The 12,862-nt window shown below is 42.7% G+C and overlaps 1 protein-coding gene and 1 long non-coding RNA gene across 3 annotated transcripts in view; one reads left to right on the top strand and one right to left on the bottom strand.

Annotated features, from left to right (window-relative positions):
* Positions 1 to 9,704, bottom strand: LOC135328739 (uncharacterized). The gene is made up of 3 exons (XR_010389760.1): positions 9,607 to 9,704; positions 8,816 to 9,002; positions 1 to 4,745 (listed from the first exon to the last, which is right to left on the bottom strand). It is a non-coding gene; the product is annotated as an uncharacterized LOC135328739 (long non-coding RNA).
* The window catches only part of LOC112995072 (uncharacterized), a 26,964-nt gene continuing 16,298 nt past the window's right edge, over positions 2,197 to 12,862 (top strand). For both annotated transcript variants that reach the window (XM_026119821.2, XM_064514192.1), the window contains exons 1-10: positions 2,197 to 2,294; positions 2,962 to 3,076; positions 4,431 to 4,605; positions 6,641 to 6,752; positions 7,891 to 7,997; positions 8,843 to 8,969; positions 9,452 to 9,572; positions 9,850 to 9,935; positions 11,032 to 11,156; positions 12,464 to 12,523. In XM_026119821.2, the coding sequence (XP_025975606.2) occupies positions 2,201 to 2,294; positions 2,962 to 3,076; positions 4,431 to 4,605; positions 6,641 to 6,752; positions 7,891 to 7,997; positions 8,843 to 8,969; positions 9,452 to 9,572; positions 9,850 to 9,935; positions 11,032 to 11,156; positions 12,464 to 12,523 (1,122 nt within the window). In that variant the 5' untranslated portion in view covers positions 2,197 to 2,200. The remainder of the gene's footprint in view (positions 2,295 to 2,961; positions 3,077 to 4,430; positions 4,606 to 6,640; positions 6,753 to 7,890; positions 7,998 to 8,842; positions 8,970 to 9,451; positions 9,573 to 9,849; positions 9,936 to 11,031; positions 11,157 to 12,463; positions 12,524 to 12,862) is intronic.

Consider the following 12,862-nt stretch of genomic DNA (forward strand, 5'->3'; position numbering starts at 1 on the left):
TACAAAGGTATTGTTTTAATGAACATTGAATTCACTGATTAAAAAACAACAACAACAACAATAAGGGAATCTGAAAAATGAGAAAAGTCTTTTAAAAAGTATGGGGAAATCTGGCACCAAGTGGAAAAAAAAATAATAGCAGACGCTTTCCTCACCCCGTTGTAAAATTGCCCCCTTCACCCCAGGCAGAGAGCAGCTCCGCAGTGCAGCTGCTCTGGTAGTTAATAATAAATGGGCTATCCCAGCAAGGAGCACATTGCTGGAGCACAGGCCTGATCACGCCAATGCCGCTGCCAGCCCCTCTTGTCCCGCCTCCTCCCGGGGTGGCTTAGGCACAACTCCAGTTTAGACTGCAACCTCCGTATGTGGGACAAGCACCCAGAGGTAAGAGACACATCAGGCCGTTGCTTCGTAAAATCAAATGCGCCTGATTGATCACCAGGGGAGACTAGGAGGGAAGGTCTGGAGTAGGGCAGAAAGCTGATCTATACTAGAGCTGTGTGAAACTATTGCTAGGAATCTGCAAACTTTTGTTACAAATCAAAAAGTCCGACAGGTTTCTCTGGAATACTTGCCAAGCGTCAAGAGTCTTTCAGCCAGCTTACGCTGAATGTTGGCAGAGTTTCTAGCAAAATCAGCTAATTCATATAGGGTTTCAGGTGGTGACCAGCTGGTTTTCATCCACAGGACAGTACAGCTTGGGCACTTTTTGCTGTTTCACTTAGAGTTTGGGGGTTTGTTCAAATTCAAAGCACAGCTCAAGCAGCCCAAGTGATCCTTGGTGTGACTTTGTTGGCTTAATGAATTTATTCCAAAGCTGACTTTGCCCTAGAGAGTGAGGGGTGTGTATGCACACACACAGCAATTACAGTACATTTGCATGAACTCTTCAGGCTGCCAACTGCTGAGTTTAGCATTGCATAAGCAGAGATTTTAAGTATGAAGTAGAGATTTTGCCACCTTTGAATCATGATCTGATTCTATACACTTAAGTGGGATTTTTCTCTTAATAAGGATTGAGAAGGTGGAAAAAAAACCTCATTGTTTAGGTCAGATGCAGGCAGGACAGACCATGTCTGTCTTCATGGCTTGAAAGAGGTCTAGCAGAACTGGTGCCTCTTCCTCTGTGACAAAGTCCAAGCTGTCCTATATGTCTGAAGTCTTTACATTCTAGCAAGAAAATCTTCTTGAGTGTAAGATATTTCTGTATTGCTGTAGTACCACATACTATACAGAGATCAGAGCCATATTCCGCTAGATATAACATGAACACAGTACAGTATTCAAATTAATTTACCATCTAAATGGACTATAGGTACACAGGACAGAAGAAAGAAATCCTTTCTTCCTGGTTGAGGGTTGAGGAATAGAAAGGCTTGAAGGATATGGCAAAAGGCCCAGAGAAAAATCTGTGAAGGAGCCAGGCATTAAATGCAGCTGCCCTGAGGCTCAGACCAGACCAGTCTGGCATTCATAACTCTCTCTCCCTCTTTCTCAGTTTGGAGATGAATTTAATTAAAGTGAATAGGAGTTGCTAAGAGACAAGAGGAGGTCCTGGAGTTTTTGCTGGGACCGAACTGTGGCTTTGCCTCCAGCACTTTGTGCTAAGAAAGAAGATGATGTAATGTGAGCATGCATAAAGCACCCTTGGCTCTAGGGAGAGCTGCTCTTTCCTCCCTGTAGTTACAATCTGGCTTTCTGATTGTCAGCTTAGTTTCTTTATTTTACTGAACTGCTTGTTTCCTCCAAGACACTGGCAAAATCATCTTTTTATAGCATTCCTCTGCCTGTGTCAGCCTTGTAGCTTTCTCCCTGAGCTCTCCTTGAGATTTTTCAGGTTGGAGGTGATGATGGCTGAGCCTGCAATTTGTCATGAACAAGGAGCTTGGGAAAGTAAAAGGTTTATCACTCGCTCATTACTCCTCATCCTTCCCTCTACCCCTTCACAATTTGAGTTCAGCACTGTCAAGAGCCAGGGTGGACACTTCCCACCTCGTTTCCACAGTCAGACATTTTGCTTTGGCTCCCTGGCTTGTGCTTAGAACACCACGAGTTTCCAGGCAGTCTTCTGGGCAAGTCCAGGATTGTTTTACCTTCGAGATCAGGGCAAGAAGTGATACATTTAGCTTCATATGGTCACATCATTGCTAAATAACTGCTTTCATTTCTACCTGACTTTTGGAACCTCAGGACTATCCTGATGCAAAAGGTGATTAGGGAGATGACCTGTAGACTGGGAAGACACATGTCCTCTGTGGCAAGTAGGACGATCCAGGTGAGAAGATGTCTGCATGGTGAGTAGTGTATTCTGAAACAGTCCCTGTGTGGAAAGCATTTTCCTCATCTGAATTTTGGAGGGACCTTGCTGGCAGTATTTTGGGAGCAAAGCAGAGCAGATGAGCTTTTTCAGCTTTCGGGAGGCTACTTCAAGTCTTCAATGCACAGGAGTGTGTGTTGTTTGATAATGACATCATAAATAGGTGAAATTTTCATGCATGATACTCACAATATCTTGAATTATTATGATATTCTCAGCACTTCTACTCTTTTAAAACACGTGTCATTCTTCAGACATGATGGGTTGCAGGTCTCAGTTCTTTCACTCACAATAATGTCAATTTAAATTTATGTTACGGGAGCAAATGACAGAACAGAGCTGTAAAAATGGTGGGAGAGGAACATCACTCAGTGATGATGATGATGTATTAGTAGTATTTTTATATATTTAGTATTAGCCAGTATAATTAGTATTAGTAGTAGTGGTAATGCTTTTTTGCAAATAGTTAATAAATATAAAAAACACAGTTTTAGTGTTCTTGAAGTTATCTGTGGATTCAAATTAAATTCACCTCAAAGAACAGCTGAAAAGGGGGATAAATTTACTGTGATGATGAAAATTTACCTTTAATCAAATAGCCAGTAGTTACTGCAAATAATTAATTTTGTTGTATTTATCCCTAGGTGCTTATTTCAGGATTCAGCCCTCCATACAGGAAGCACTGATGGAGGGGAGACCAGTTGTAGCCTTGGAAAGCACCATCATTACCCATGGCATGACCTATCCTCAGAATCTGAGGTTGTGAATTTTTATGTTCCTAGTTCAACAAAGAATAAGTCATATAACTGATGGATCAGTATATGTATTCCTGGTCTACCCAAAACCCTCCTAAGAGTGGATGGAGATGTCAGGTTGCTAGACATGCAGAATATGAATTCTGGTGTAAAACTGTTGTGGTCTTCCAAGGAGAACAGAACCATATGACAAACGCGTACCAATGTATTTCTTTATCCATCACCTTCAATTCCTGGCTTCCTTTAAAATGTGGCAGCATATAAAGTCATCACTTACTCTAAAATAGAGATAACTTATGGCTGCATGATATGTACAGACATGGGAAACACTGTTCAGTTTCCCTGGGTATACCTTTTATAGTACAGAAAGGAATAGAACACAATAGTGAAATCTGCTCACTGGTTCCTTTCAAAACGTCTACTGTGAAAGCTGCTGGTCCTTCTTGCTGCCTTCTGTGCCCTGCACAAGGAAAACCCATCTCTGCCTTTTATTTATTGATGTCCCATAGATTTGTGTCCCGCTGAGTGACGGTGCAAAAAATCACATCAATCTCCCCAGTCAGTGGGTGACAGTTTCCCCTGTCCTTGTGTTAACAAAGCACAGGAAGGTTTCTGTATTGATTTTTCCATCCTGCTTTTTACATGGGCATTATTTTGTCTGACACTCTGTCTTAGAATGAAGCTCTACAGATTTAGTTTTTGGGAAAAAGTACTTAGAGGTTGCCTGGGGTACCTACAGATAGCTCTGAAAGGGAGAAAAGCTGCTCTTAAAAAAGATAGAGTAGCATGTGAATGAGCAAGTATGCAAAACTTTAAAAAGTATGCAAAAACTTTAAAAACTTGCAAAACTTTAAAAGACCTGGTCTGTAGCCTTAGCAGATCCTCAGGCTGCAACTTCTCAGCACTGTTTTTATCCTGTATCTGAATGTCTGTGCTATACGAGGTCTATCCTGATGATTTGATTAGACTTGAAATATCAGGGGTTCCCATGAAGGTCTATGATCTCAGAAATACTGGCTGATAGATACAAAAAGGTTCTATTTTGAGAAGATCCCCTATATTCAGTAGTCTTTTGTACAATCAGATTTCCCTCTAAGCCAGGTTATTTTTCAGATGCTGCCTCAGAAATGAAGCGCAGAGCTTGGGCATTGAAAACAGGAGCACTGGGTAGCTCTGGACTGCTGCAAAAGCAAGTGCAAAGACTTCTGTCATTAGGAAGATAGAGAGGAGGTCTTGGCCTTAGCTGAAATGATGAGAACTGTATAGAACTGGAAACTGGCAATAACAGCCATCAAATATGGCAAATTTTCAGTCGGATTGTTAGTTTTGTAACCATGCTCTTGTCTATCTCATTCTAGCATGGCCAGAGAGGTGGAAGAAATTGTAACGACAAATGGGGCAGTGCCAGCCACTGTGGGTATTTTAAGGGGCAGAATCCATATTGGCCTCACAGATGAGGAACTTCAGTTCTTGGCAGGCAGTAAAAATGTAGTTAAAGTGTCTCGGAGAGATCTTCCTTACGTCCTCAGCCAGGTATGGTACACAGACTTTCTATTATAGTATTTTCTGTACAGCAATAGTGTACTTTCCAGCTTCAATCCAGGTGGCTTTTAAACAGCTTGGAAATAGCATGCAAAGTTCTGTCTTATTGGTAAGCTCGAACATGTGCTTATCTAGAGGCAAAATAAGCAGAGTTAGGGAATGGTAGACATGAAATATGACTCCTGAACAGTCATTCTGTGTTGGCTGACAGCAGAACAAATAAAGGCTTGGCTAAGAACATTCATATTGGCATGATAAGGCATCATCATGTTACATGTAAACTAATGTGACATTCAGGCCATCATAAATAACACACAGAGTGCTTGAAGTGACACTGGCTGCTCATGAAAGTTGCTGTTTGGAAAGCCCCAAAGAATGAAGGCCTTTGCTATCAGAACAAAAATTACTTACGTAGTGGGGGCAGTGATTTCCCCCACAATCTTGACAGTGCCTGAACCTGGTCTCTGTACCTTTGTCTCTCCTCTGTGCCTGTGTACTTCTGTACCCGTGTCTTTGCTCCCTTGGTTGGGACAGCCAACAGAAGTGCCTGTCTCTTTTCTGATAATGACCTTAAGAACTAGGCTGGGACCTTTAACTTGGTTCATCTAAGCCAGTGAACAGCAACAAGACAGTAAAGATTTGAGATTGAACTAGGCTCAACCTGTTGAGCAGGTATGAATAGTATTTTATTTGCGTAAATAATCTTAAATATTTACAGTGCAGCCTTGTGAATCTGGAGTTTCTTGGTTGTCCTTCTTTCTAATATTTTGGACAAACTCTTGAGACCATTTGCTGAGTAATTTCCCATTTGCAGAGTCTGTATAGGAGGGCTATGGAAACTGTGTCTTCATTCATGATGAATGATTTTCACTTTCAAGCATTTATTATAGCTCAAATCTTTAGTCTTGACCTTTAGTTAATATGGAAATACTTTCCTCAAAGCCCCAAAAGTCTGCTTTCAGGCAACTCTAGGACAATCAAACTGTAGCACTTATGAATAAGAACGCTATACTAAAAAGAAATGCAAACAAATGCTTGATGCAAAATGAAGAAACAGATTCTCTGAGGGAGGAAATGGGCACAGCACCATTTATTCCATTAATACCAAAGGAGAACACTACTTAATACCTTTAGCAATGGCAGCCATGTAATATCCTTCAGGAAGTTTTATCATTAGCAGTATCTAACACTTATTCCTTCTGTGAAGAACCATTCTTTTCCTGGTATGATGACTCAGAGCTCCATATCTCTTCCAGATCCCACTAGTCACTGCACAAACTTACCTGTTAGTGTCACTTACAAAATGAAAACAAAGACATTGTGAATGTGGTTACTGATATGTGCATTACAGAATTACAAGTAGAAAATCCTCGTTGGGCTCATCAGCTTACAAGCTGCATTATGGCAGTAAAAAACAGAAAAAGCCACTTAGGATTTTTTAATCAGTTTTTTCAGCTCAGCAGCTTGTTTTGGTTAATACTCTGTGGAGGTTAGATTTCCCTACATTCCCTTAAACTACACCTGACAGATTTAAACATGTCAAGGAACTCAAGTTAGTGTACTTTACATACTGATAGACCATAAGACACAGCAGATGTGTTTATATAGATGCCTATGTAAACCAAAGAGAGGTTGTATCAAGAAAATCAACAGGCACTGGGGAATGAGAACATGGAAGTTAAAGATACTGCACTAATTTAGACTTGCCATGAATTGGAGGCAAGTTACATCCAAGGAGGCTTCTCTCCACTCATCTCAGTCCTAGTATTCCACTCACTCTTACCACAGCCCAGTGCTCAGAGAAGCTAAAATACATCACTGTAATCATCTGAACCTGGGTCTTTTTAATTTCAAATTAAGTTTTCTCTGCATTTTTGCCTAATAGAATGTATCAGAATTTCACTTTTAAGCTGGTGACGGCAGACTGTTGTGATGTTGGTGCGTGTTCGACCACAACCATAGCTGCCTGCATGCAGTATTCTCTGAGTCACCCTGGGTGCTGACTGTGACTGCTGTCCCCTGACAGGGCTTGTCTGGTGGCACTACAGTGTCTGGAACAATGATTGCAGCGCACAAAGCAGGAATCCCTGTGTTTGTGACAGGAGGCATAGGAGGAGTCCATCGTGGAGGAGAGAACAGTAAGAAAAGCAGTACATTCTACTTTTCCCTATGTTGCTACTGTTTTATTTAATTCGATCTTTTTCCTCATTACCAGTTTGTCCTGCAGTAACTATCTGCTCAGTAAAGGGCAAAGTTATCATTCTTTTTGACCATACCATGGCTGTTATATGTAGAACACATTTTGGCTAGTACAGTTCTCAGAAATCTACCCTTATCTGAGGAAAATGATAAAAGAGACCATTTAAAAACAGCTCTGTAGAAACACAAGGCGCACCCAGCTGATCCCAGCTGGCCTACTCATGTTTCTCTCCAGTGTCTCCTTTCCAGAAGCTTCAAACTATTCCTCTTGAGCACTGGCCAGTTGTTAAGAGGGTGGGAGTTTCTTTTGATCCTTTGCTTACACACGGTTATGTGGATGTGGCTTGCTGGTGCAACAGCAGCTGGTTATACCTTTCCCACTTTGTAATAGCTGGATAACCTGATACTGGCTATCAAGCACCATGTTGTTATTGGCTCTCTCAGCTCAAGAGTAGGAGAGTCTCACCACAAAAGAGACTTAGGCCCTGCTCTGTGTTAGAGATGCATGCACCACTCTGGAAAACCGGGACACTGCACAGCCTTGAAAGTGTGGTTTATGACCTTTAAGTATCATTCTCCCTTCTTAGCCATACATATCCCTAGCATAGCACAGGGATACAGCATTCTGTCTCTTTCACATGTGACATAAATTCCAGACCAGAATTTCCTGAGGTCAGGAAGGCTTTTTTGGCACATTTTGCCAGTGATATCAACTCCAAAATCAAAATCTAGTTAATTTTTATTCTGGTCCCTTAAACTTTGTCCTTGCTTTATAACATCTTTTTCCTTCTTTTCTGCTAAACTGTTGCATGCTGTTGGTACATGTAATCAAAGAGCTGAGAGATACAGTGCAGGGCTGCACCTCTGCCCTGAGCCATGTGATTTCTTTGTTTTCAATATGTCTTAAAATCTCAACAGCTAAAGGCTTGATCTAAACCTGTAATATCTGTTAGTGGACCAAGGTGGTTACAAAAGCAGGCCTTAGCCTTCCCACAGATGAGGCTTTTTAAAAGGGCAGATCACATCAGCTTTGAATGCAAAACTATCACCAATACAATGCTGCTTGCCCATTAACAGCTCTGGATGTGAGTGCTGACTTGACAGAGCTAGGACGGACTCCGGTTGCTGTCGTATCTGCAGGAGTCAAGTCTATCCTTGATATTGGCAGGACTCTGGAATATCTGGTAGGTAGCATGGGCTGCTGAGCATGAAAGCAGATAATGTCGTACTTTGTGAACTGAACCCAGTAATGCCAAGAGCGCACAGTGGTGTGGGGCCAGGTGTTTAGCCTAAGATTTTTAAAAATGACTGTTGAGAGGGTAGAGGCCACATTTACTGTTCTCTAGACCTGAGTTCAGCTGAGCTCAAGTACTCACTGTTCCCTAACACAAATACATCCGTGCACAAGAGGCTGTTCCATCAGCTGTTATTACTGGAGCTTAAGGCATTCCTAACCATTCCCTCTTTCTCTGGCCTGAGACTTGCTTAACTCTCTGCTGGGAGAATGCTTCACTGATCAGGCAAGCTGGCAACACTAAAATAACCTCAGAATTCAAATGGGTATCAAGATGATTTTCAGTAGAGCCCATTTTTAGGGTTTGGTATGTTACAAACCACCAGGGCCAGTTCTTCAGATGACAGCCAAGAATCAATGCTTTTGAGCAGTAAACAGAACTCATTTATATTCCTGTCAGTTCATGACATATTTTCAGATCAAAGATCAAGCTTATTACTTTGGAGTCAGTATTGTGCTAACAACAGCTCCACAACTTTTGCTTTGCTCTGAGTACAGGCAAAGAGAGCATATGTCTCCTATATCTCATTAAGCCAGATTCTATCTGACTAGCGTCTGGCTCTTTGCTTTGAAAAATGTTGCTGATATCTGGAATAAAACGAGAGGTATAAAATTAACCAAACACAGTGCTAAAGAAAGCCAATTTGTAGCTATGTAGAAGGGAAATGTTTCGTGTTTTTGTGGGTTCCCTTTCCCTCCACCAGTTACCTGCTTGTCTCATCTCCACTGCTGCAGGAGACTCAGGGAGTCTGTGTAGCTGCCTTTGGAGAGTCAAGGGAGTTTCCAGCCTTCTTCTCATGCCAAAGTGGCTTCCGGGCACCATATCATGTCCATAACGAGGAGGAGGCAGCTGAACTCATCGGTGCGTTCCAGCAGTGAAAGGTCCATATAGACCCTGGGAACAGAAGGTCACGAAAGTCACCTCAGATGAGGCACTTTCTTTTTTAACCTGAAGAAGAGACTACAGAAAAAACAAGCCATCCCATCTCCCCCTGCTTCTCCTTCAGTGCCTTGAAAATGAGGGAGCAGGGAAGTTCAATCAGAGCAAGTTTTTATAGATAGCTGCAGCTGCCTTGGCATGCTCATACACATATGTTTTGTTCACACTGGTGAAATGGAGGGGACAAGCACATTAATGTGTTTACAAAAGCCTGCTTTTCTTCTACACACAGACTCAAAAGAAATAGGCAGATAGCTTGGAAAGAACCTGTCCTTGGGTCAGCTAAGAATAGGAGCTCAAACACCATGAGTTTGTTCACCCTGCATGCACTCTCATCTGTCCTTTTACTTCAGCATTTGATTTAGCCAAGGAGAATCACTAACAATAATCCTGTCCTTTCCCAGCCAGCACTCTGGGGCTAGGCCTGAGCAGTGGGGTGCTAATAGCAGTGCCCTGCCCCCAGGAGCAAGCTGCCTCAGGCCAAGTTATTGAAGAGGCCATCCAGCAAGCGCTGAGGGAAGCCAGGTGAGAAGCACCCTAAGCCCTATCGTTTGCTCACCTTGTCATGGGGAAGTAAATGACTTCAGAGACACCACCACAAGGGCTGTAGCAGAGCTGATGTCTTAATTTGGGTGTGCGTGAGCCCACATGTCTTTCACCATGCTTTTATCTAACCTGAAGCTTATTTACACAGCTTTTTATGGTATGTGGTTGTGGAGATAGATTATCTGCTAGCAGCAGTGCTTCTCCTCTGATGCTGCTCAGTTCTTCTCATCAACAGGCATTTTCTTCATATTTACAGGTCAAAAGGGATCACAGGCAAAGAATTGACGCCTTTTCTGCTACAGAAGATCAATGAACTGACCGATGGGAAATCACTGGACTCTAGTATCCTTTCACTGAATGGGGAGAGAAGGTACTCTGGTGTACTTCTTTGTATCTCCTTGAAAAATGCTCACTGCAAAACTGTCTCTTTATTGACAGTCTAGCATGGGGCAAACACTTCAGTATCTGCAAATGGAGGAGAGCTTAGCAACTGCATCCTCTTTTTTCAGTAGTACTCTTACTGTCTCCCTTCATTTTTGCATTAAAAATTGGAGGCTGGCACTGACAGCGGTGTTCCAAAGCTCAAAGAGATCACTCATATCTGACCCCTGAGCTCACCCAGTCCACGATGGAGTCTCAGGATGCTGTTGCCAGTGGCAGCGTTGGCATGTGGGAAGGTGCCGGGTCATCCCAGCATGCAGCGTTATACATCATGCTGTCTTATGCAACTCTTCATGCTGGTGCAAAGTAAGAGAAACTCAGAGGGAAAATACTCCCGTGTGAGCAGGAATACTCTTGCACAGGCATGAGAAAGGCAGATCTACTGGCTGCAATGCTGTTGTAGGCTCTGGGAGAGACAGGTTCATCTCCAGGCTTTGCAGCCAAACCTCTGGGGAACCTCACAGCTGATTGGTCAGGGCAGATTGGTAAAGAGGTTTTGGATACTTAAAGCTGCATGCAGCCATCTAGTGGGACTTTTAAAAGCTTCTGATGCTCTGCTCCCAGTGAAATCAACAGAAATAGGCACACAGAGGTTTGGCAAAAATCTCAATAGGCATCTATTTCTGGAAAAACTGGCCAAGATCCACAGAAGTTTTTAGGTTCTTAACTCCTGTCTAGGCACTTCACTTCCTTTTCTCTTCTGTGTGGCCTTTACTTCCATTCCCTATTTGTAAAAATGGAGATTACGGGTTTCCTCTACTTCACAGAGACACAGGGGAGGGAAGGTGAATACACTGAAATCTTTAGGGTATGCACATATTATTGCAACCCAGTATATGTGTCGACAATGGATTATGGCTAGGAGGATCAGACCTATCAAGCTTCCCAGCCTGTATTTCCTGCTTTCTCCCATTAAGGGAAATGAAGTTCCTACACAGGCTTCTGCCAGGCCAATCTTGCTAGTACTTTTTCTTTTCCTCAAAGAAACCCTGTGCAGACATTGCTCTGATCCAGAACAACGCTAGAGTGGGCAGCTGCATTGCAGTGGCCCTGAGCAAACTACAGAAAGCCACAAGGAAGGGGAGGCTGCCTCGGAGAGAGGACATGACTCCACCTCAGCCAGTGAGTCCCCTGTTGCTCTCTAGATAACATGTCTCTGCTGACAGCAGTGAGGATAAATTTACATCTGTTCCCAAAAGTATGAAGTGACTCAGCTATCAGCCAGAGACCAATCTTTCTGCTTAATGTAGGCAGGCATTCTCTCTTTTGTTTTCTTCATTTTCCTCAGGTGAATGCCATCTCTGTGTCCATTCTCCCCCCGTCCACACTTCCAGAGAATAAACACTGATGATGGCCTAATTACACTGAGTCTTAGACCATCAAATCCTTAAAACCCTACTCACTTTTTTGCCTTTTATTGTGCCCTTCCATACAACTTAAATTATATTGCTCTCAGAGCTAGGGAAGTCATGTGACTACAGAAGTAGACCTTGGGGGGGGGGGCCGCAATATTTTGAGCTGCCGAGGCATACATGTTTTATAAATGTCTCCCCTCATTGGTCTCCTGCTCATGACTGCCAAATTACAAGAGGTGCTGCATATCCCAAACAGGATCCCTTATAACCCTCATACTCCATTCACTTGCATGTGCCACATACTTTACAGAAATCTATTTTAGGTAGCCTTCAGAGAGCTTAAAAAGCTTCTGAAATCCATTTGCAATAGGATTTGTCAACATAAAAGAGGTCAGTGACTCCAAAGGCAATAATGCAGCATTTGGCAGAACAAGGAAAAACAGCCATATGTCCCCAAGGAACCTGAGAACCTTCTGTTTGTGGAGCTATAAACTGCTTTTTCTAGCTTTGTATGACAATAAGACAATGGTCCATAAATTGTCACTGGATGATGTTGAGTATCATATGCCCTTGACCTCTGAATATGGCAGTTTCTTCTGGGAAGTTGCAAGAAGTTAGCTATTTTCTCTAGCCAGTTGTTTCCATTTTCTTTGTATTTTTAAACAGCAGTACCAGCATCTCTTCTGAGGTTTGGTATGTCAAAAGCTGTCCAAAGAGAGATGGCCTCAGGGGCATTGACACGGCTACACCCATGCAACTTCTTTCATAATTCTACCACTACTCAGTGAAACAGCCAACACCCATATACATGCACAAGGATGTCCAGCCTGCCATGCTGGGGCTGGCTATGAGTAGGTTTAATTCAAAGAGAAACATTTAGAAGAGATTTCCATTCTTTCTAACTGGGATTGTACAGACCTGCATCTAGCCAAGCCAAGTAAGAGCAGGCGGTCACACTATAATGGTCATAACTTTCAAGAGGGTGTTTGAAGTGATTAGGAAAAGCAAAGAAGACTCAGAACTTCTCCATCAAGTCTTTCCACCCACTTTTTACCCTTTTCTTCCCTCTTAAAGGTGGTGATTGGAGGCATCAACGTTGACTTTATAGCCAAGGCGCAGAACTCTGTCATCCTGGTACTGTATTGACAACAGCTTTTTTAGCACCACTGCCATGTTCAGCTACTTTCACAGGAGTGTCTAGCCAAAGAAAAGAGTGGGGGAAGGGGTATCTGTGTATGGTATTCAGGGGTGTGTGGGTGAGTGTGTATGCACACACATCCACAAACATGGGAGATACAGTGCTACGTATTTGGTATATTGTCTAGGTGGGCAGTGGGGTAATACATACTGACTTACTCTGATCCCATACTGAAAGTCATTATCCCTACCATTCAAGACTGCGACAGAGCAATATATCATCTTTACAACATCCACATAGGTCTGTAGCCTGTACAGTCTATGCTAAGATGCCTC

This window comes from Dromaius novaehollandiae, chromosome 1 (assembly GCF_036370855.1).
Source record: "Dromaius novaehollandiae isolate bDroNov1 chromosome 1, bDroNov1.hap1, whole genome shotgun sequence".
Taxonomy (NCBI): domain Eukaryota; kingdom Metazoa; phylum Chordata; class Aves; order Casuariiformes; family Dromaiidae; genus Dromaius; species Dromaius novaehollandiae.